The 23,863-nt window shown below is 51.1% G+C and overlaps 1 protein-coding gene across 1 annotated transcript in view; it reads right to left on the reverse strand.

The window, feature by feature from the left end:
• The window catches only part of XPO7 (exportin 7), a 170,789-nt gene that overhangs the window by 139,294 nt on the left and 7,632 nt on the right, over nt 1-23,863 (reverse strand). The window contains 3 exon segments of the mRNA XM_075346454.1: nt 6,537-6,703; nt 8,042-8,135; nt 19,654-19,800. Coding sequence (XP_075202569.1) covers nt 6,537-6,703; nt 8,042-8,135; nt 19,654-19,800 — 408 coding nt within the window.

A 23,863-nucleotide genomic window follows, 5' to 3' on the forward strand; every position in this document is an offset into this window, starting at 1 on the left:
ATGATCCACCCGAATCTCTGAAGAGTCTCCAGAGCAATGTCCAGGCTGTGTTGGCATGCCACTCGGGAGGGTGCCTTGACAAGCAGATCGTCTAAGTAAGGGATCACCGAGTGTCCCTGAGAGTGTAGGACTGCTACAACTGCTGCCATGACCTTGGTGAAGACCCTTGGTGCTGTCGCCAGGCCGAAAGGCAGTGCCACGAACTGAAGGTGTTCGTCCCCGATGGCGAAACGCAGGAAGCGCTGATGCTCTGGTGCAATCGGTACATGGAGATAAGCATCTTTGATGTCGATTGATGCTAGGAAATCTCCTTGGGACATTGAGGCGATGACGGAGCGGAGGGATTCCATCCGGAACCGCCTGGTTTTCACGTGTTTGTTGAGCAGTTTTAGGTCCAGAACAGGACGGAAAGATCCGTCCTTTTTTGGCACCACAAACTAGTTGGAGTAAAAACCGTGACCCTGTTGCTGAAGAGGAACAGGGATCACCACTCCTTCTGCCTTCAGAGTGTACACCGCCTGAAGAAGAGCATCGGCTCGCTCAGGGGGCGGAGATGTTCTGAAGAAACGAGTCGGAGGACGAGAGCTGAGCTCTATCCTGTAACCGTGAGACAGAATGTCTCTCACCCAACGGTCTTGTACCTGTGGCAACCAGGCGTCGCAAAAGCGGGAGAGCCTGCCACCGACCGAGGATGCGGCATGAAGAGGCCGAAAGTCATGAGGAGGCCGCTTTGGGAGCGGTTCCTCCGGCGGTCTTTTTACGACGTGACTTAGACCGCCATGAATCGGAGTTCGTCTGACCCTTCTGTGGCCTGTTGGACGAGGAGAATTGAGACCTGCCCGCGGGCCGAAAGGACCGAAACCTCGATTGTACCTTCCGTTGTTGAGGTCTTTTTGGTTTGGACTGGGGTAAGGATGAGTCCTTTCCCTTGGATTGTTTAATGATTTCATCCAATCGCTCACCAAACAGGCGGTCGCCAGAAAATGGCAACCCGGTTAAGAACTTTTTGGAAGCAGAGTCTGCCTTCCATTCACGTAGCCACATGGCCCTGCGGACTGCCACCGAATTGGCGGATGCTACCGCCGTACGGCTCGTAGAGTCCAGGACAGCATTAATGGCGTATGACGCAAACGCCGACGCCTGAGAGGTTAATGACACCACCTGCGGCGCAGAGGCACGTGTGACTGCATTAATCTGCGAGTGACAAGCTGAGATAGCTTGGAGCGCCCATACGGCTGCGAATGCCGGAGCAAAGGACGCGCCGATAGCCTCATAGATGGATTTCAACCAGAGCTCCATCTGTCTGTCAGTGGCATCTTTGAGTGAAGCCCCATCTTCCACTGCAACTATGGATCTAGCCGCCAGTCTGGAGACTGGAGGATCCACCTTGGGACACTGAGCCCAACCCTTGACAACGTCAGGGGGAAAGGGATAACGTGTGTCCTTAAGGCGCTTAGAAAAGCGCTTATCTGGACAAGCTCGGTGTTTCTGGACTGCCTCTCTGAAGTCGGAGTGATCCAGGAACATACTCATTCTACGCTTGGGAAACCTAAAACGGAATTTCTCCTGCTGAGAAGCTGACTCCTCAATTGGAGGAGCTGGTGGAGAAATATCCAACACCTGATTGATGGACGCTATAAGGTCGTTCACTATGGCGTCCCCTTCTGGTGTATCTAGGTTGAGAGCGGCTTCAGGATCAGAATCCTGATCTGCCCCCTCCGCTTCATCCTCTAGAGAGTCCTCCTGCTGAGACCCTGAGCAGTGTGATGAAGTCGAGGGAAGCTCCCAGCGACCCCGCTTAGCCGGTCTGGGACTGCGGTCCGTGTCAGAGACCTCACCTTGAGACCTATGAGTCACCCCAGGAGCACTTTGCTGCTCCAACCGAGGGGGGCCTGGGGTCAATGATTCAACAGTGCCCGGGGCCTGTGTTACAGGTCTGGACTGCAAAGCTTCTAGTATCTTAGCAGACCATTTATCCATAGTCTCAGAAAGTTTGTCAGCGAATACTGCAAACTCCGTCCCTGTCACCTGGACAGTGGCAGCCGGTGTTTCTACCTGGGCCGAGGGTCCCACTAGTGGCTGAGGCTCCGGCTGAGTAAGTACCATAGGTGCCGAGCATTGCACACAATGAGGGTAGGTGGAACCTGCAGGTAGCATAGCCGCACATGAGGTACAGGTTGCAAAGTAAGCCTGTACTTTGGCACCCTTGCTATTTGCAGACGACATGCTGTTGTCTCCTCTGAGTACAATCTGGGAGGGTATATAGCCAAAAACCAGTGCGACCGTACAGAGTAAATGTATAGCATATAAACCTATATATATACACTTCGGCACCCAGGGGGGCCAGCACCTAGAAACAGGTGCGGCTTACCGACCGCCCAAAGCGGTTGTGTGACCACCAGATTCCCTTGCCTGGGCCTCCCAGAGCCGTGTTGTCTCTCCTCTCCAGCGTCAGAAGTGCTGACAGGAATGGCTGCCAGCGTTCTGAGAGGAGGAGGGAGCCGTGGGCGTGCCCAAGAAAGTGCGGGAATCTGGTGTCCCACTGTGCTCAGTGAGGGGGGAGGAGGATACCAAGTATGCTCCAGCCCTCAGCGCTGACGTCCAGTGCAGCGTCCCTCCCTTCCCCTGACTGACAGGCCCGGGGGCGGGAATATGCGGTACTAGGCCGCAAAAGCCGGGGACTAAAGTTATAAGCGCGGCCGGCAAACAAGCGCGGTCAGCACGGTAGTCCCGGCGCACTAACACACCCAGCAGTGCTGCAGCGTGTATGACACAAGCGCTCCATGCGCTGTCCCCAAGGGGACACAGAGTACCTCACAGTAGCAGGGCCTTGTCCCTGACGATACCCAGCTCCTGTCCAGCAGATTCCCCAGGGGCTGCGGAGGGAGCACGGTCCCAGTGTCTGGAGACCGATTAGGATCCCACTTCACCCAGAGCCCCTAGGGGATGGGGAAGGAAAACAGCATGTTGGCTCCTGCCTATGTACCCGCAATGGGTACCTCAACCTTAACCGCACCGCCGACCAGAGTGGGGTGAGAAGGGAGCATGCTGGGGGCCCTATATGGGCCCACTTTTCTTCCATCCGAAATAGTCAGCAGCTGCTGCTGACTAAATTGTGGAGCTATGCGTGCATGTGTGCCTCCTTCGCACAAAGCATAAAAACTGAGGAGCCCGTGATGCACGGGGGGTGTATAGGCAGAAGGGGAGGGGCTTTACACTTTTAAGTGTAATACTTTGTGTGGCCTCCGGAGGCAGAAGCTATACACCCAATTGTCTGGGTCTCCCAATGGAGCGACAAAGAAAAGTAGATAACACTGGATTCATCATCTACAATAAATGATGTCACAGCTCACCCCCTCCTACTATACAATGCCTGAAAACACATCTATAAACAGAAGATAACATGGGATCCACCATTCACAATATGTGATGTCACAGCTCACCTCTTCCTCTTGTATAATGACTGATTTCACCTCTATCTACAGTAGATAACACAGGATCCATCATCTACAATAGGTGATGTCACAGCTCACCTCCTCCCTCTCCTGTACAATGACTGATAACACCTCTATATAAAATAAATAACACAGGATCCATCATTTACAATAGGTGATGGCACAGCACACCTCCTCCTCCTGTACAATGACTGGTAACACCTCTATATACAGTAGAAAACACAGGATCCCCCATTCACAATAGATGTCACAGCTCACCTCCCCCCCTCCTGTACAATGACTGTTACCTCTAACACATGATCCATCATTCACAATAGCTGATGTTACAGCTCACCTCCTCCCAATCCTGTACAATCACCTTTTCCCAGATTAGTCTGCCCAGTTTATAGTTTGATGTAAATAAATAGGCAATGTGTCAGTCTATTGCTGCTAATGTTCATGTGCCAAGTAGGAAGAAGGTGTCTAATATTAAAACCAGTTTGAAAATTGCAAAAACATATTTTTTTTAACTTACTATAGACAGTGAATTGAAAAGAAATAAAATAAATATATTTTTAAAAATACATCATATAAATACTTGATTCATTTTCTGATGACACCGTCCCTATAAATGCCCACAGGGATCTGTCCCCGCGGATATATCCTCAGGTTTGTCCGCAGGTTTCCCGCAGCTGCTCCCCGGAATCTGCAGCTATCCATAGCTGTGGTAGTACAGCGATATATCTGCGATAAACCTGCGGACATTCGTGCGACTTACCTACTGAAGTCCCGGCCTCTATCTCCATAGTGGAGGAGCGGGAAATCTGCAGATATTTCCGCAGAAATAATGACATGCAGTTACGTGCGGTGCGGGTCATCCGCAGCCGCACATACCGCAGCATGGACACAGCACTCCCCATGTCCCATAGGATAACATGGGGAGTGTCTGTACTTACTAAAACCTGCAGATTTACCTGGAAAATCCAGAAAATCCGCGGATTTTCCACAGATAAATCCGCAGGTATTTTCTCCAGTGGGCACATAAGCCTTAAGGTAAATTTGCCTTATTGTTTCAGGATTTTGCTTGGGATTACCTGAGGATTTGCAGAAAAAATCCCCCAAAAAATCCACTACTGTGATAACGTCAGCCCAGCTCCCTCGCTGACCTCCAGCAGTGACTGCTCATTACATGACCGCTGCAGCCAATCTTACAGATGTCATTGTTGGAGGCTGAGATACAGAGACCGATGGTGGCCCGGGGTACTGTCATCACTGGAGTGCCAGGGGAGGGGAGCATGTGAAAATGACACAATGCTTTCCTGCACCCACAATGGCGGTATATTACAGTTCGCACAACTCGAGAGGCGTTTTGTTCACTGTTGGGAATCAGAAGGAGAAAATATACTGCCATATTATCGCGGTGTAAACCGGCCATAGTGCCATCATTCTGACACCGTGCGGGGAAATAATGACTTTGCCCAGTGTTACTCACTGTCTGTTTCCTCTTTATGATTTGTCCGGCTCTTCTACACAACCAAGAAGGTTATATATCCCGTGATTACACTCCGCAGCATGTGACAGACCCCAAGAAAGCTGTGGGTGAATAGAGGGGCAGCACTATGCAGAGATAGGGAAATAACTCAGGCATTGTTACCCGGTTTCCCTGAAAACAAGCCCTAATAGGATTTTGGGGGCTTTTTTGAGTATACTTAAAATATAAGCCCTACTCCAATAATAAGCCCTAGTAAGAAAGTGTCCAAGCAGCTAAAAAAGTTAAAGAATACTGCATGACAATTCATTAAAGAAAGCAGACACCCCCAAAAGAAAGCAGACACCCCCAAAAGAAAGCAGACACCCCCAAAAGAAAGCAGACACCCCCAAAAGAAAGCACCCCCCCCAAAAGAAAGCACCCCCCCCCCAAAAGAAAGCAAACACCCCCAAAAGAAAGCAAACACCCCCAAAAGAAAGCAGACACCCCCAAAAGAAAGCAGACATCCCCAAAAGAAAGCACACACCCACAAAAGAAAGCAAACACCCCCAAAAGAAAGCAGACACCCCCAAAAGAAAGCAGACACCACCAAAAGAAAGCAGACACCACCAAAAGAAAGCAGACATCCCCAAAAGAAAGCACACACCCACAAAAGAAAGCAAACACCCCCAAAAGAAAGCAGACACCCCCAAAAGAAAGCAGACACCACCAAAAGAAAGCAGACACCACCAAAAGAAAGCACACACCACCAAAAGAAAGCACACACCCCCCAAAAAAAGCACACACCCCCAAAAAAAAGCAAACACCCCCCCAAAAAAAAAAAAATATCACTCACCAGACCCCAAACAATTACAATTGCCAAGTGCTGATGGTGGATGGGCTCTCAAACAGAGATCTGTGTCGCTGTCAGGTTCCTCCCATTCCAGCTGCATTGCACAGCAGCTCTCACAAACAGATCGGGTACCAGTATCACTCCGCGCGAGTGATACTGCTTCCAGTCACCAGGGGGAGCAACTGCTGTAAAACGCAGGGGGACCTGACAGCAACGCAGATCTGTATGTGAGAGCCCATTCACTTGCCAACTCTAATTGTTTGGAGTCTGGTAAGTGCGATTCTTTTAGGGGGTGTTTGTTTTCTTTTGGGGGTACACTTAGCAGTACATAGAGAATAATTAATGTAAGCAGGTAATGTAAACCTTTGTATATATGGCATGTACCCTCCACTATAGGACGGTTCTGCACCATGAGAATAGCAGATTAGATACGAAAATGTGCATCTGACCCAGTAATGTGAATGTGATGATGATTAGATTGGAATAAATGTTGATTTATTTTTTTTTGTTCAAGAATAAATAGGGATTGTTGTTGGTGGGAAAATATAAGACCTCCCCTGAAAATAAGCCCCAGGGCAAAAAATAATATAAGCACCTATCTTATTTTAGGGGAAACAAGCAATAATACCAGGCCTAAAAATATAAGGCCGACTCGTGTCTTGGTTCCCCACTGTGCAGGAAGCGTAGACAGGGGGCGCTGTCTGGAGTAATAATTTCATCTGATAAATGAGGTGTATGGCATTAGTCCAGCGAACTTGAGGTGACTAGTGAATCTGCTAACCTGCAGGAAGCGGGTGACGTCCACGATGACGCTGCGGAACACATACTCGTCCTTCTGATTGTCAAACCAGCCCAGTTTGGTGATGCGGGCGTACAGCTGAATCAGGGCTTGGGTAACAAAAGAAGCGAGTTTCGGGCGGGTGGCCAAATAGGTGAGCACATAGTTTCCTGAAACGGGAGAGGAAAGAGGTAAAATCTAGAAAATAAAATACATTTCAAACAAAGCTGTAACTAAAAAGCTGGTACCCCAACTAGAGAATATGGAGGTGTCCCACTCAGGACCCCCGATTGAGCCACTCTGACTGACTGCCATGAAGGTTTCAGCTTTATCCCGGATTCAGGAACCGCTGGGATTCAGCTGCCATTATTTGGGGGTCACAGAAATGAAGAGCCATGCGGATAAGTCATAGAGATTGGCCTTCTCTCTGATGGGCCGCTCATTCTCTTCATGGCAGGGACCCCGGAGGCAGAACTCCACACATTTTAAGATCCAAGTAAAAGATGAAGGGGGGGGGGGAATATTCTGGCCTTTTACTATTTGGGCCCAGCCTTTCTCCCCAGCGACAGGACTCCCCAGCGACAGGACTCCCCAGCGACAGGACTCCCCAGCGACAGGACTCCCCAGCGACAGGACTCCCCAGCGACAGGACTCCCCAGCGACAGGACTCCCCAGCGACAGGACTCCCCAGCGACAGGACTCCCCAGCGACAGGACTCCCCAGCGACAGGACTCCCCAGCGACAGGACTCCCCAGCGACAGGACTCCCCAGCGACAGGACTCCCCAGCGACAGGACTCCCCAGCGACAGGACTCCCCAGCGACAGGACTCCCCAGCGACAGGACTCCCCAGCGACAGGACTCCCCAGCGACAGGACTCCCCAGCGACAGGACTCCCCAGCGACAGGACTCCCCAGCGACAGGACTCCCCAGCGACAGGACTCCCCAGCGACAGGACTCCCCAGCGACAGGACTCCCCAGCGACAGGACTCCCCAGCGACAGGACTCCCCAGCGACAGGACTCCCCAGCGACAGGACTCCCCAGCGACAGGACTCCCCAGCGACAGGACTCCCCAGCGACAGGACTCCCCAGCGACAGGACTCCCCAGCGACAGGACTCCCCAGCGACAGGACTCCCCAGCGACAGGACTCCCCAGCGACAGGACTCCCCAGCGACAGGACTCCCCAGCGACAGGACTCCGAGAGACAGGTGACAGGACCCCACACTTTTTAAAGATCCACGTAAAAGATGAAGGGGGGGAAAATTCTGGCCTTTTCCTATTTGTCTGATATGTTTAAGCTCTTTTCATGTGGACTGATGTGGCATTCGTGTGAATGGAGCTTGCAGAAATCCATGCGATTGCAGCAGCAACAACCCCACTGACATGTATGGTATCAGCCATGTATTTCTGTATTATTCTGTTCTCTATTTCTGCCTGTGCCTTTTCCCACTCACACCATCCACGATGATGATGGCCGGTGATCGGGCCGGCGTGCTCTGGGTACTTACGGATGTCAATTCTTTGCTCCAGTGGCAGGGGATTACTGGTCCGGGACACCAGCTTAGTGAGACACGTGGCAGCGAGTAGCTGGGAATAGGAAGACTGCGGAGAAAAGATGGAAGACGTTGTTTATTAGGATTTGGAAAAAAAGAGAATTTTGTTACTTACCGTAAATTCTTTTTCTTATAGTTCCGTATTGGGAGACCCAGACCATGGGTGTATAGCTTCTGCCTCCGGAGGACACACAAAGTACTACACTAAAAAGTGTAGCTCCTCCCTCTGAGCATATACACCCCCTGACGAGCAGACTTAGCCAGTTTAGTGCAAAAGCTGAAGGAGGACATCCACCCACAAGTAAAAACAGAGCAAGAACCGGAACAACCGGAGACTCTGTCAACAACAACAGCTGGTGAAAAACACGCGGAACAAGAAATTGCCAACAGGCAACAGGGAGGGAGCTGGGTCTCCCAATACGGAACTATAAGAAAAAGAATTTACGGTAAGTAAACAAAATTCTCTTTTTCTTCATCGTTCCTATGGGAGACCCAGACATTGGGACGTCTTAAAGCAGTCCATGGGTGGGAAATAAACAGAAAAACTAAGAAGTAGGCGAAACCTCACTTCACAAATGGGCGACAGCCGCCTGAAGGATGCGTCTGCCCAAGCTCGCATCTGCCGAAGCATGAGCATGCACTTGGTAGTGCTTTGAAAAAGTATGCAGACTAGACCAAGTGGCAGCCTGACAGACTTGTTGAGCCGTAGCCTGGTGCCTGAAAGTCCAAGAGGCACCGACAGCTCTGGTCGAGTGTGCCTTGATCCCCGGCGGGGGAGGCACCTGAGAACACTGGTAGGCGTCCGAAATGGTCGACCTAATCCAACGGGCTAAGGTCGGCTTAGAAGCAGAGAGGCCCTTGCGCCGACCTGTGGTTACCACAAAAAGAGAAGTGCACCGCCTAAGAGCAGCGGTGCGAGACAGATAGATCCGGAGAGCACGCACCAGATCCAGAGTATGCAGCGCTTTTTCAAAGCGATGAACAGGAGTCGGACAAAAGGAAGGCAGGGAAATATCCTGGTTAAGGTGGAAAGGAGAGACCACCTTAGGAAGAAAATCCGGAGTCGGACGGAGAACCACCTTGTCTTGATGACACACCAAGTGGAGATGACTTCAGGAGGGATACCAGAAGCCGTTAAGATCCAGGACTCAAGAGCCACGCCGTCAATTTGAGAGCCGCAGAATTCAGGCGGAAAAACGGACCTTGTGAGAGAAGATCTGGACGGTCCGGAAGATGCCACGGCACCTCTACGGACAGATGGAGCAGGTCTGGGTACCAAGCTCGCCTGGGCCAGTCCGGAGCAATGAGGATGACTCGACGGCCCTCAATTCTGATCTTGCGCAGGACTCTGGGCAAGAGAGCTAGAGGGGGAAACACGTAGGACAGACGAACTGGGACCAGTCTTGAACCAGAGCGTCCGCGGCGAATGCCTGAGGATCGTGGGAGTGAGCCACGTAAACGGGAACTTTGTTGTTGTGACGGGATGCCATTAGGTCCATGTCCGGAGTGCCCCATTTGCGGCAGATTGACTGAAAAACTGCCGGGTGCAGGGACCACTCGCCACTGTCCACGGTTTGACGGCTGAGATAATCTGCCTCCCAGTTTTCCACGCCTGGGATGTGGACTGCGGATATGGTGGACTTGGAGTCCTCCGCCCATTGAAGGATGCGTTGTACCTCCAACATTGGCAGGCGGCTGCGTGTCCCGCCTTGGTGATTGATGTAGGCAACCGCTGTCGCGTTGTCTGACTGGACTCGGATGTGCCTGCCCGCCAGCAGATGGTGAAAAGCTAGGAGAGCCAGAAGCACGGCTCTGGTTTCCAGCACATTGATCGAAAGGGCTGACTCGGACGGAGTCCAAGTGCCCTGCGCTCGGTGGTGGAGACATACCGCTCCCCAGCCGGATAGACTGGCATCCGTGGTGAGGATCACCCAGGACGGGGCCAGAAAGGAGCGCCCCTGGGACAGAGAGAGGGGCCGAAGCCACCACTGAAGAGAGCTCCTGGTCTGTGGCGACAGAGCCACTAACCTGTGCAAGGAGGAAGGCCGCTTGTCCCAACAGCGGAGAATGTCCAGCTGCAGGGGACGCAGATGGAACTGGGCAAAGGGAACAGCCTCCATGGACGCCACCATTTGACCCAGCACCTGCATCAGGCGCCTGAGGGAATAACGGCGAGGCCTCAGCAGAGAGCGCACCGCCAGTTGGAGGGACTGCTGTTTGACTAAGGGCAACTTCACAAGTGCCGGCAAAGTCTCGAACTGCATCCCTAGGTACGTGAGACTCTGGGTCGGAGTCAGAGTGGATTTGGGAAGATTGACAAGCCACCCGAATTGGGCTAGAGTGGCGAGAGTGAGCGAGACACTCCGCTGACAGTCCACGCTGGATGAAGCCTTGACTAGAAGGTCGTCCAGGTAAGGGATCACTGTCAACCCCTGTAGGTGCAGGACCGCAATCACTGGAGAGCCACGAATTGGAAATGTTCCTCTCCAATTGCAAAACGTAGCCAACGCTGGTGTGAAACTGCAATTGGCACATGCAGATAGGCATCTCTGATGTCGATGGATGCCAAGAAATCCCCTTGGGTCATTGAGGTAATGACTGATCGCAGAGACTCCATGCGAAAATGCCGCACCTGAACATGTTTGTTGAGAAGCTTGAGATCCAGGATGGGCCGGAAGGAACCGTCCTTTTTGGGGACTAGGAAGAGATTTGAGTAGAAACCTCTGAACCGTTCCCGGGCGGGAACTGGTACAATTACTCCGATGGCCTGCAAGGATGCCACAGCCTGTGAGAAGGCGGCGGCCTTGGAGCAGGGGGGGTGGACAGAAAAAATCTGTTTGGCGGGCTGGAAGAGAATTCTATCCTGTAGCCGTGGGAGATGATATACCTCACCCACTGATCGGAGACGTGTTGAAACCACGCGTCGCCAAAGTGGGAGAGCCTGCCACCGACTAAGGACGTTGCTGGCGCGGACAGATAGTCACGAGGAGGCTGCCTTGGCGGCAGCACCTCCTGCGGTCTTTTGTGTACGCGCTTTTGGGCGCCAGTTGGATTTCTGGTCCTTGGCTGAGTTAGTGGACGAGGCCGAGGGCTTAGAGGACGACCAGTTGGAGGAACGAAAGGAACGAAACCTCGACTGATTCCTGCCCTGGACAGGTTTCCTGGTTTTGGTTTGTGGCATGGAAGTACTCTTCCCGCCAGTAGCTTCCTTAATAATTTCATCCAGCTGTTCACCGAGCAGCCGGGACCCAGCAAAGGGGAGACTCGCAAGGTACTTCTTTGAAGGAGCATCTGCCTTCCACTCTCGAAGCCACAAGATCCTGCGGATAGCGAGGGAATTAGCCGAAGCCACCGCAGTGCGGTGAGAAGCCTCCAGCATGGCAGACATGGCATAGGATGAAAAAGCTGAAGCTTGGGAAGTTAAGGCAACCATTTCGGGCATAGATCCCCTGGCGAGGGAATGCATCCCCTCTAGAGAAGCAGAGATGGCTTTGAGAGCCCACACTGCTGCAAAAGTCGGGGAGAACGAGGCCCCCGCCGCTTCATATACGGATTTGGCCAGAAGGTCAATCTGGCGATCAGTGGAATCCTTAAGGGAGGTGCCATCAGCCACCGATACAACGGTCCGGGCTGAGAGTCTAGACACCGGGGGGTCTACCTTTGGGGAATGAGCCCACTCCTTGACCACCTCTGGTGGAAAGGGAAAACGGTCATCAGAACCACGCTTTGGGAAGCGTTTGTCAGGACAGGCCCTGGGCTTGGTCACAGCGGTCTGAAAACTGGAGTGGTTAAAGAACACACTCTTTGCCCTCTTAGGCGAGGTAAACTGGTGCTTTTCTGCCAGAGAGGGTTGCTCCTCTGATACTGGCGGATTGAGATCCAGTACAGAATTAATGGACGCAATCAAATCACTAACATCTGAGTCACTTTCGGACAGATCAATGGGGTACATGGAGTTAACCTCCGAGCCCCCCGTAAAGGCATCCTCCTCGTCCTGCGAGTCAGCTCCTGAATCAGAGCCGCGGGACGAGGAAGGAGAGGGAACCCTGCGTCTCTTCTTAGAAGGACGGGGTCTGGGACCAGATGATGAATCCTCTGTGAGCTCCGGTCCTGAGAGACCCCTAGCAGCAGAGGCATGGGAGATAGACCTAGAAAAGGATTCTACCCAAGCCGGGGGTTCAGCCACAGGAGCAGGAGCAGCCTGAGAGACCACTGGGGGTGAGACTCCAGGCTGAGGCACCGCCAAGTTAGAGCAGACATCACAATGTGGATAGGTGCTTGGTTCAGGCAGCAGGAGCTTACATGCAGTGCATACTGAATAAAGCTTTGGAGCCTTGCTCCTCGTGTGAGACATGCTGCTGGAGTGGGGGCTCTGCCAGAGAATGAACCCCAGAGAGTATAATCAGAGGTCCACAACCGGAGACCAGTTGTGGCTTACCAGACCGCTGGAGCGGTGTTGTGTGCCCTCCAGATCCCGAAGCCCGGACCCCCAAGCACAGCAACTCAGCAGAGATGCTGCAGACCAGCGCTGCAATGCAGAGAGAACGCTGAGAAAATGGCCGCCGGAGCGAATGGAGGGGGCGGGACTTGCTTGAGGAGCGGGATCTGGAGGGCCATAGAGACCTACAGGGGAGGGGACACACACTGCAGTGGGGAGTGTCCCTCCCCTGTGCAGAACGGCCGCCGGGAGGAGCCGAGACTGTCCCTCTGCATGAGTGACATGCGAGGGCAGTGAAACCGAAACTAGGCCTCCGGCGAAGCCGGGGCCTAAATTTGAGCGGCGCGGCCGGCGCGCAGGCACCATCGGCACGGTTCTCAGGCGACAGCCAGAGAACCCGCCGGAAATGTCATAAAACACAATCAGCACACTCTCCCACAACAATAAAGTACAGGGACCCCCAATATATAAACGTCTCAGGTACTTAGCTTGCTGAGACGCAGGGTTCCAAGTCCCTGGGGATGAGTGCTCCGGTCCAGCAGGGTCCTGAAGGGCTGCGGATGGAGACCGGTCTCCTGCCAAGCATGGAGACCGTGCTGGCTCCCACTTCAAGCCAGAGCCCAGGAGGGATGGTGAAGGAGCGCGGCATGTAAGGCTCCAGCCTTGGAAATCAACCTTAACAACACCGCCGACACAAAAGGGGTGAGAAAGGACATGCCGGGAGTCCAGACTTGGACCCGCTTTTCTTCAAACTCTTTCCAAAAATCAAAAATCAGATGAGAATGCATGTGTGGATGTATGCCTCCTGAACACAAAGCGATAAACTGGCTAAGTCTGCTCGTCAGGGGGTGTATATGCTCAGAGGGAGGAGCTACACTTTTAAGTGTAGTACTTTGTGTGTCCTCCGGAGGCAGAAGCTAAACACCCATGGTCTGGGTCTCCCATAGGAACGATAAAGAAAATATATATATTGTTTTATAAATATTACATGTAAGAAAATAGCTGCTAAGTGTGAACAGGGGCTTCCATAATGGACAATCTCTGTTTGCTGAAAGGGCGGCAATAATATGATCAATATGTGTCCCCCAGCGATCAGCTATGAGGAAACCTGGCAGCAAAGGTTAAAGGGAATCTGTCACCAGATTTGTGCTATGTAATCTGAGAGCAGCATGACCTTTATGGCTGAGATCCTGATTCCAGCCATGTACCATTTATTAAACTGATTGGTGCAGTTTTCACAAAATCCCTGTTTTATTTCTGCTGTAAATGTAGCAGAGCTCAGAATGTGGAGTTGTACAAAACCCCGCCCACACCACTGATTGGCAGCTTCCTGTGTGCACTGTCAGAAAATTGCCAATCAGTGCGGGGGGCGGGGTTACACAGATCAGCTGCTCTGGTTTGACACCTTGTCTTGTAGTGATAATCTCCTGCTGACAAAACACTGATTATATTGAAACTATAGCACACAGCCTAATAAATGACACATCACTAGAATCAGTCTCTCAGCCCCGGCATTATAGTGCTCTCAAATTAAATAGCAAAAACCTGCTGACAGATTCCCTTTAAAAGGAACAAACCACCAGTATTTTCCTATATAACCTAAAGCCAGTGCTATACTGGCGCTATCATGCTGATACTATACATAGCTTTAGTTGTGAGATCGGATGTATAGTTTCTGTATAGAATATCTAATAGGTGGGTCCACTTTCTTAGTTATTCCCACTCGTCTGCTGCCTGTCCTTCCTCCCCCTGTCCTTCCTTTTTCCTTCCTCCCCCCTGTAATAACAGAGACAGGGGGAGGAAGGACAGGCAGCAGACAGGGGCGGGAATAACTAGCAAAATCCGACCCACCTATTAGATATTCTGTAGCACCTATCAATCAAATAAAAGTGCATTTCACAAACTTTACTTGCCTGTATTTCAGAAACTATACATCCAATCTCACAACTAAAGGTATGTATAGAATCAGCATGATAGCGCCAGTATAGCACTGGCTTTAGTTTATATAGGAAAATCCTGGTGGTTGGTGCGCTTTAAAGATCCCTGCAGCACCTCCACTGGTGAAATTAGGTATTACACATAAAACATTTAGTTTTGTATAATGTATATACTGCAATCAATCAACATTGGACCCTTATAGTACATCCTAAGTCAGCTTCCCATATATGAGCTGAGCCTGCCCCGTACCTGGCAGACGCAGGCTGCGTTACATAGTTGGCCCCTGCCTGTAACAGAAATGCGGAGAAGTGCTGTTTAACAATTCAGGTGCCCTTGTCAATCACAGACATTTGCATTTAAATGACACGACTTCCGGCACATGCACCCCATTGTCTCCCATCAACACCAGATGATGCGAGCCATGACAGCAAGGAGCCTACCACTCTCTTCCACTGTGTGCGGGTTATGTAGGATTGTGGTGTCGTCTGGTCAGACTCAAGGGATAAATCTTGCAAATAAGTTTGATATATTCATGAAACCTGCCCCAGCGAGCAATAGTGACAGGGGCGACAGCATAAAGTAGGAGGAAATTCCCATCTTATAGGGAATATTTTCCTGACTGGTGAAGGTTTGACCACCGTGACCCACTCTAATCCCAAGAAAGGGGCTCTGCCTTGTCCCTTTTGGATGAAGCAGACATCGTGCATGCACTCAACATCTTCCTTCATTCTCTATGGGACTGCCGAGTGGAGTGCTCAATAATTTCTGGTAGTCCCAATGAATGAAATGAGCGTAGGAGAAACATGTGTGGCCTGGATGGGGGATAACCTGCATACATGGCACAAACCTTTCCACCCTCATCATTTTGCATCATCACCGTGCGGAGCTGCCGCCCCACCACCGCCATGCGGAGCTGCCGCCCCGCCACCGCCGTGCGGAGCTGCCGCCCCGCCACCGCCGTGCGGAGCTGCCGCCCCGCCACCGCCGTGCGGAGATGCCGCCCCGCCACCACCGTGCGGAGATGCAGCCCCACCACCACCGTGCGGAGCTGCAGCCCCACCACCACCGTGCGGAGCTGCAGCCCCGCCACCACCGTGCGGAGCTGCAGCCCCGCCACCACCGTGCGGAGATGCAGCCCCGCCACCACCGTGCGGAGCTGCCGCCCCACCACCACCGTGCGGAGATGCAGCCCCACCACCACCGTGCGGAGATGCAGCCCCACCACCACCGTGCGGAGATGCAGCCCCACCACCACCGTGCGGAGATGCAGCCCCACCACCACCGTGCGGAGATGCAGCCCCACCACCACCGTGCGGAGATGCAGCCCCACCACCACCGTGCGGAGATGCAGCCCCACCACCACCGTGCGGAGATGCAGCCCCACCACCGCCGTGCGGAGCTGCCGCCCCACCACCGCCGTGCGGAGCTGCCGCCCCGCCACCACCGTGCGGAGCTGCCGCCCCGCCACCACCGTGCGGAGATGCAGCCCCGCCACCACCGTGCGGAGATGCAGCCCCGCCACCACCGTGCGGAGATGCAGCCCCGCCACCACCGTGCGGAGCTGCCGCCCCACCACCACCGTGCGGAGATGCAGCCCCACTACCACCGTGCGGAGATGCAGCCCCGCCACCACCGTGCGGAGCTGCCGCCCCGCCACCACCGTGCGGAGATGCAGCCCCACTACCACCGTGCGGAGATGCAGCCCCGCCACCACCGTGCGGAGCTGCCGCCCCGCCACCACCGTGCGGAGCTGCCGCCCCGCCACCACCGTGCGGAGATGCAGCCACACCACCACCGTGCGGAGATGCAGCCCCACCACCACCGTGCGGAGATGCAGCCCCACCACCACCGTGCGGAGATGCAGCCCCACCACCACCGTGCGGAGATGCAGCCCCACCACCACCGTGCGGAGATGCAGCCCCACCACCACCGTGCGGAGATGCAGCCCCACCACCACCGTGCGGAGATGCAGCCCCACCACCACCGTGCGGAGATGCAGCCCCACCACCACCGTGCGGAGCTGCCGCCCCACCACCGCCGTGCGGAGCTGCCGCCCCGCCACCGCCGTGCGGAGCTGCCGCCCCGCCACCACCGTGCGGAGATGCCGCCCCGCCACCACCGTGCGGAGATGCAGCCCCGCCACCACCGTGCGGAGATGCAGCCCCGCCACCACCGTGCGGAGATGCAGCCCCGCCACCACCGTGCGGAGCTGCCGCCCCACCACCACCGTGCGGAGATGCAGCCCCACTACCACCGTGCGGAGATGCAGCCCCGCCACCACCGTGCGGAGCTGCCGCCCCGCCACCACCGTGCGGAGATGCAGCCCCACCACCACCGTGCGGAGATGCAGCCACACCACCACCGTGCGGAGATGCAGCCCCACCACCACCGTGCGGAGATGCAGCCCCACCACCACCGTGCGGAGCTGCCGCTCCACCACCACCGTGCGGAGCTGCCGCCCAACCTACACCCCACTTACTGTCTCCTCCCCAAAATCCTTTAGAATGTAAGCCCACAAGGGCAGGGCCCTCTTCCCTCTGTGCTAGTCTGTCTATTGTAACTTGTATATGTATTTTGTATGTAACCCCCTTCTCATGTACAGCACCATGGAATCAATGGTGCTCTATAAATAATAATAATGATAATCATAAGTCATGGCCAAAAGTTTTCTTACCCTTGAAATTGTCCCAGAAAATTTCTCACAGAAAATGATTGCTATTACACATTTATTTCCTTTGTGTGTATTGGAACAACACAAAAAAGCAAAATTGGACATATAATTTCACACAAAACCTCAAAAATTGCACGGATAAAATTGTTCCAACCCTCAGCTTAATATCTGGTTGCACACCCTCTGGAGTAAATAACTGCACTAAATCCCTTCCTATACCCATCCACAGGCTTCTTACTCCTCAGCTGTAATTCTGGACTCTTCATTTGCAGTCTTCTCCAGGTCTCTCGTATTTGAAGGCATCTTCTCTTCTCCCAACAGCAATTTTAAGATCGCTCCACAGGTGTCAATGGAATTTAGATCCGGACTCATCGCTGCCTCTTCAGAACTCTCGCTTTGTTTCCATCAATTTCTGGGGGACGTCATGAAGTATGTATGCGGTCATTGTCCTGCTGGAAGACCCATGACCTGGGACACAAACCCAGCTTTCTGACATTGGGCCACTACATTGCCATCTAAAATCCTTTGGTAATCTTCAGATTTCATGATGTCTTGCACACAGCCTATATGAAGTGAAAGCTGCACAGCAAATTCAGAGTAATATGAACAACCATAACTGCTTGATGATACATAAAGAATGAAAAATACAACTAGCCATATGAAAAATGGGAAATTTTTTTTTTTTTTTTTGCACACAGTCTAGGCCACCAGTGCCAAAGGCAGCAAAACAACCCAAAAACATATCTGACTTCCACCATATCTGACTGTAGGTACTGTGATCTTTTCTTTGTAGGCCTCATTCCGTTTTCGGTAAACAGTAGAATGATGTGCTTTGCCATAAAGCTCTATCTTGGTCTCTTTCCCAGAAGGATTTTGGTTACTTGCGAACATTTTGGCAATCTGCAGTCTAGCTTTTTTATGTCTCTGTGTCAGCAGTGGGGTCCTCCTGGGTCTCCTCTATAGTGTTTCATTTCATTCAAATGTTCATGGATAGTTTACGCTGACACAGATCTCTCTCTCCCACCCCCCCTCCCAGCCCAGCTTAAATTTCTTTGGACCTTGATTGAGGCTGCTGATCCACCATCTGGACTATCCTGCATTCCAACCTTTCATCAATTTTTCTCTGCCGTCCATATCCAGGGAGATTAGCTGCAGTGCTATGGGGTTCTAAACCTCCTGATTATGTTGCGCACCGTGGACAAAGGAACATCAAGAACTTTGTATTCATAATGTATTTAAACAAATTTATAAATACAATGATGTAATATATGTTTAAATTTAAAAGTACAATACAAATTATTGAAACTCAAGGGAACATCAAGATCTCTGGAGATAGACTTGTAACCTTAAGATTAATGATATTTTCCAACCATTTTTGGCTCTGAAATTCTCACACAAGTTCCCTTCTTATCTTTCTGTTCTCCATGCATAGTGTGCCATACACAGACACACAGTGCAAAGACTGAATCAATGTCTCCCCTTTTTATCTGGCTTCAGGTGTGATTTTCATATTGCCCACACCTATAATTTTCCACAAGTGAATTTGAACGCGCATCACATGCTCTTGAAACAAAGATGTTTACCCACAATTTTGGAAAAGAGCCAACAATTTTGTCTGGCCCATTTTGGGTGTTTTGTGTGAAATTATTTCCAATCAATTTGCATTTTTTTTTTCTTGTGTTTTCCAATAAACAGAAAAGAAAAACGTGTATAACAAAATGTGTGTAATTATAATAATTTTCTAGGAGAAATTCTTCATTTTCTGGAACAATTTGCAGGGTGCCAACACTTTTGGCTATGACTGTATGTGCAGATAGATAGCGGGATAGACAGCGGGATAGACAGCGGGATAGACAGCGGGATAGACAGCGGGATAGACAGCGGGATAGACAGCGGGATAGACAGCGGGATAGACAGCGGGATAGACAGCGGGATAGACAGCGGGATAGACAGCGGGATAGGGAGATATAGAGATAGATGGATAGATAGATACATGATAGATAGATAGATAGAAGGATAGATAGAAGGATAGATAGAAGGATAGATAGATAGAAGGATAGATAGATAGATAGATAGATAGAAGGATAGATAGAAGGATAGATAGAAGGATAGATAGAAGGATAGATAGAAGGATAGATAGAAGGATAGATAGAAGGATAGATAGAAGGATAGATAGAAGGATAGATAGAAGGATAGATAGAAGGATAGATAGAAGGATAGATAGAAGGATAGATAGCAGGATAGATAGCAGGATAGATAGCAGGATAGATAGAAGGATAGATAGCGGGATAGATAGAGGGATAGATAGAGGGATAGATAGAGGGATAGATAGAAGGATGGATAGATAGATAGATAGCGGGATAGATAGATAGAAGGATAGATAGAAGGATAGATAGAGGGATAGATAGAGGGATAGATAGAGGGATAGATAGAGGGATAGATAGAGGGATAGATAGAAGGATGGATAGATAGATATTACACACGCACAGTACTCCCATGTGTCGGTCCCCTTGTACTCACACTGCCCCTCTCCAGCAGGAGCTGGCACTTGCTCAGACACTCGGGGCTGTTGGTGAACTCTACGAGGGCTTTCTCCGCCTGCAGTCGGGTGCTGGTGTCGGTGGTCTCATACAGCTGCTTGCACAGGATCTCTAGCTGCGCTAGACTCTGAGAAAGAGAGGAGGAAATTAATGACAATGAGGGCAATATTTGTAATCTCAGCAGGAGAGGTATCAGTATAGTTCATGTGGAAAATATACTGACTGCTCACAGTGTTGTCAGTGCAGCGCCGGGGTCTTCGAGACCCTCGGCACATCAGGCAGTCAGCACCACTCACCACAGCGTATCCTAACATCTCAAGTCTATTCCTTGTCTGCTTCCTAAATGCCCATTGTGCCCACTGCCCTGTGCTGTGATTGCTAACTTTCCTCATTTTTCAAATAAAAATTTGGAATATATAAAGAAATGTTATGTCCTAGAAGCCGCACCACCATGTGCCCCCCTCCTACTCACTGAAGATAACTGACTGCAGCAGGAGCCTCCCCCCACTGTCTCCACAAAAAAAACACCACTTGGCTAAGCTTTCTTCCCTCAACCAGTGAAAAAATAAAAAAAAAAAATCAGCGGATATTAAAGGGCCTGTCCAGGCGAAAAAACAAAAAAAACAAAAAAATTAAATGTGTGTAAATAACGGTAGTAACAGCCACCCTCACTGACCCTTCCAGGTCCTATATCGACACTGGAAACAGAGGACAGAAATGCCTACTTAACTGTTGACTGAACATGGTCACGTCGAAGGGTGTTACTTCTTTCACTACGGTGGCTCAGTGGTTAGCACTGCAGTCTTGTAGCGCTGGGGTCCTGGGTTCAAATCCCACCAAGAACACCATCTGCAAGGAGTTTGTATGTTCTCCCCGTGTTTGTGTGAGTTTCCTCCGGGTTCTCCGGTTTCCTCCCACACTCCAAAAACATACAGATAGGGAATTTAGATTGTGAGCCCTGATGGGGACAGAGTTGCCATTGTATGTAAAGTGCTGTGGAATTAACAGCACTATATAAATGAATAAATATTATATTATTTCTTTTTTTTACTAGTTTGATCACTTTTTAAAAAATAATACAAAAATTAATTATCCACTAGACAACCCCTTTATTAGCTGAATAATGAAAGCAAAAATGGATGAAGACCTATAGGGTCTGAATGATTTCTACACCACTTTTTTAGGAACATGCAGACTGATAAAGAAGTAGTGGTAGGATTATCTACTGTTCAGGAATCTACTGTTCAGGCCTTAAGGTACCGTCACACTAAGCAACATCGCAAGCAACATCGCTGCTGAGGCACAACATGCTAGCGATGTTGCTGTGTGTGACAGCGACAGAGCAACAACTGAATGTGCAGTGAGCAGGAGCCGGCTTCTGCGGACGCTGGTAAACATTGGGTAACCAAGAAGCCCTTACCTTGGTTACCCGATATTTACCTTCGTTACCAGCGTCCGCCGCTCTCACACTGCCAGTGCCGGCTCCCTGCTCACGTAGCTGGAGTTCACATCGGGTAATTAACCCGATGTGTACTGTGGCTAGGAGTGCAGGTAACAGGGAGCCGGCACTGGCAGTGTGAGAGCGGCGGACGCTGGTAACGAAGGTAAATATCGGGTAACCAAGGGAAGGGCTTCTTGGTTACCCAATGTTTACCGTGGTTACCAGCATCCGCAGAAGCCGGCTCCCTGCTGCCTGCACACGTAGCAGAGTACACATCGGGTAATTAACCCGATGTGTACTGTGGCTAGGTGTGCAGGGAGCCAGCGCTAAGCGGTGTGCGCTGGTAACCAAGGTAAATATCGGGTTGGTTACCCGATATTTACCTTAGTTACCAAGCACAGCATGCTTCCACGTGTAGTGACGCTCCAGCGATCCCTGCCAGGTCAGGTTGCTGGTGGGATCGCTGGAGCGTCGCATAGTGTGACATCTCACCAGCGACCTCCTAGCAACTTACCAGCGATCCCTATCAGGTTGTATCATTGTTGGGATCGCTGGTAAGTTGTTTAGTGTGACTGGGCCTTTAGTCACATAGCAGTCTTTTACTTGTCTGTGTGCTCACTGACCCCAACAAGTCAATGGGGATTATCATATCATGTTTTCCTCGGCGTGTGTGTCCGATCCAAGAAAGACTAAGGGGTACTTTGCACGCTGCGACATCGCAGGCCGATGCTGCGATGCTGAGCGCGATAGTCTCCGCCCCCGTCACAGCAGCGATATCCTTGTGATAGCTGCCGTAGCGAACATTATCGCTACGGCAGCTTCACATGGACTCACCTGTCCTGCGACCGTCGCTCTGGCCGGCGACCCGCCTCCTTGTTAAGGGGGCGGGTCGTGCGGTGTCATAGCGACGTCACACGCCAGGCGGCCAATCGGAGCGGAGGGGCGGAGATGAGTGGGATGTAAACATCCCGCCCATCTCCTTCCTTCCGCATATTCTACGGAAGCCACGGTGACGCCGGTAGGAGATGTTCCTCGCTCCTGCGGCTTCACACACAGCGATGTGTGCTGCCACAGGAGCGAGGAACAACATCGGACCGTCGCGTCAGCGTAATTATGGATTACGCCGACGCTGCAGCGATGATACGATTACGACGCTTTTGCGCTCATTAATCGTATCATCAAGCCTTTACACACTACGATGTTGCATGCGATGCCGGAAGTGCGTCACTTTTAATTTGACCCCACCGACATAGTCGTAGTGTGCAAAGTACCCCTTAGTGCATCAAGGATTCACATCACCGAGGGAACAAGCAGAGCCGCAGCTGTGAGAGAATACAATCCATTTTGTTTTTAAAGAAACCATCTTGCCTTATAACTGAATGATGTCATAGGGCACACCTAACACTGATGGGGACGTTTCACATTTCTATACACACCCCTGCAGCTCTTATTGGTGCATAGTTCAGAGGAGTTATTTCTTTGTTTGAGGTACTATATAAACTTGTCCACATCATGTAATAAAGTAGAAACTTTCAGAACACCACAAAGCGTGTGTGCTGTATTGATTTCCCGAGCGCTCGAAAAATAAATTTTATTCATATGGAGTTCAAGAGGCACCTGAATCGTTTCTATTAAATGAAGATCGACCCTCCTCTTCTACAGCATGGTGATTGGGAGAGTCAATGATTACCATTTCTACAGAAAGATGGAAGTCCGCAGGATTTCACCCCAAATCTATTCAGATGTGAATGTAGCTCTTTGATATACAAGTCTAGCAGTACCTTTAGGGTATGTGCCCACGATCAGGACACGCTGTGTTCAGAACACAGCGAGTCCTGACCGGGGGGGCCGCATGTCTCCTCTGCAGGAGAACAGAAGAGACCGCAGCTGTCAGTATCCATGATCAGGGTTCAGTGCGCTGCGGTCTCTCGCTTGTGTTCTCACTACAGAGGACGCATGTGATTCCGCAGCAAACAGTTGACATGCTGCGGTCTGGAAAGCCGCACCACAGGTTAGTGTTTACTGCGTAAAAAAGAAGCACATTGGGCACGGGATTTCTAGAAATCAATCCACTGTACTTGGACTGTACAACGCAGAGTTTTTGACGCAGCTGAGGTAGGCTGCATCCAAACCGCTGTAAACACTGATCGTGGGCACGCAGACTTACATGGCCAGTCCATTCCTCCGATACTGATACAAATCAACATTTTAATTGATATGCAAATAAGGCTGAAGAGCTATTTGTAGATCTAAAGCCTTTGTCACTCCAGTTCTATTACCAGCCAAGTGCTGCCACCTCCTGGCCTCTAGGCTGTATGACTTCACACAAAGGAACTGTCAGTCAAAGAGGAGGTGGCACTTGCATATTTAATAATTAATAATTTTATTCATTTATATAGCGCTATTAATTTCACAGCGCTTTACATACATTGGCAACGCTGTCCCCATTGGGGCTCACAATCTAGAGTCCCTATCAGTATGTCTTTGGAGTGTGGGAGGAAACCGGAGAACCTGGAAGAAACTCACACAAACACGGGGAGAACATACAAACTCCTTGCAGATGGTGTCCTTGGTGGGATTTGAACCCAGGACCCCAGCGCTGCAAGACTGCAGTGCTAACCACTGAGCCACCGTGCCGTCCATTGTATATCAATTCAAACGCTGATTTCGCAGTATTGGAGGAACGGCCTGGCCATGTAAAGGTATTGCTGGACTTGTATGTGACAGATCTACATGCACAAATATATGG

The sequence above is a fragment of the Anomaloglossus baeobatrachus genome, chromosome 4, assembly GCF_048569485.1.
Source record: "Anomaloglossus baeobatrachus isolate aAnoBae1 chromosome 4, aAnoBae1.hap1, whole genome shotgun sequence".
Classification (NCBI taxonomy): Eukaryota; Metazoa; Chordata; class Amphibia; order Anura; family Aromobatidae; genus Anomaloglossus; species Anomaloglossus baeobatrachus.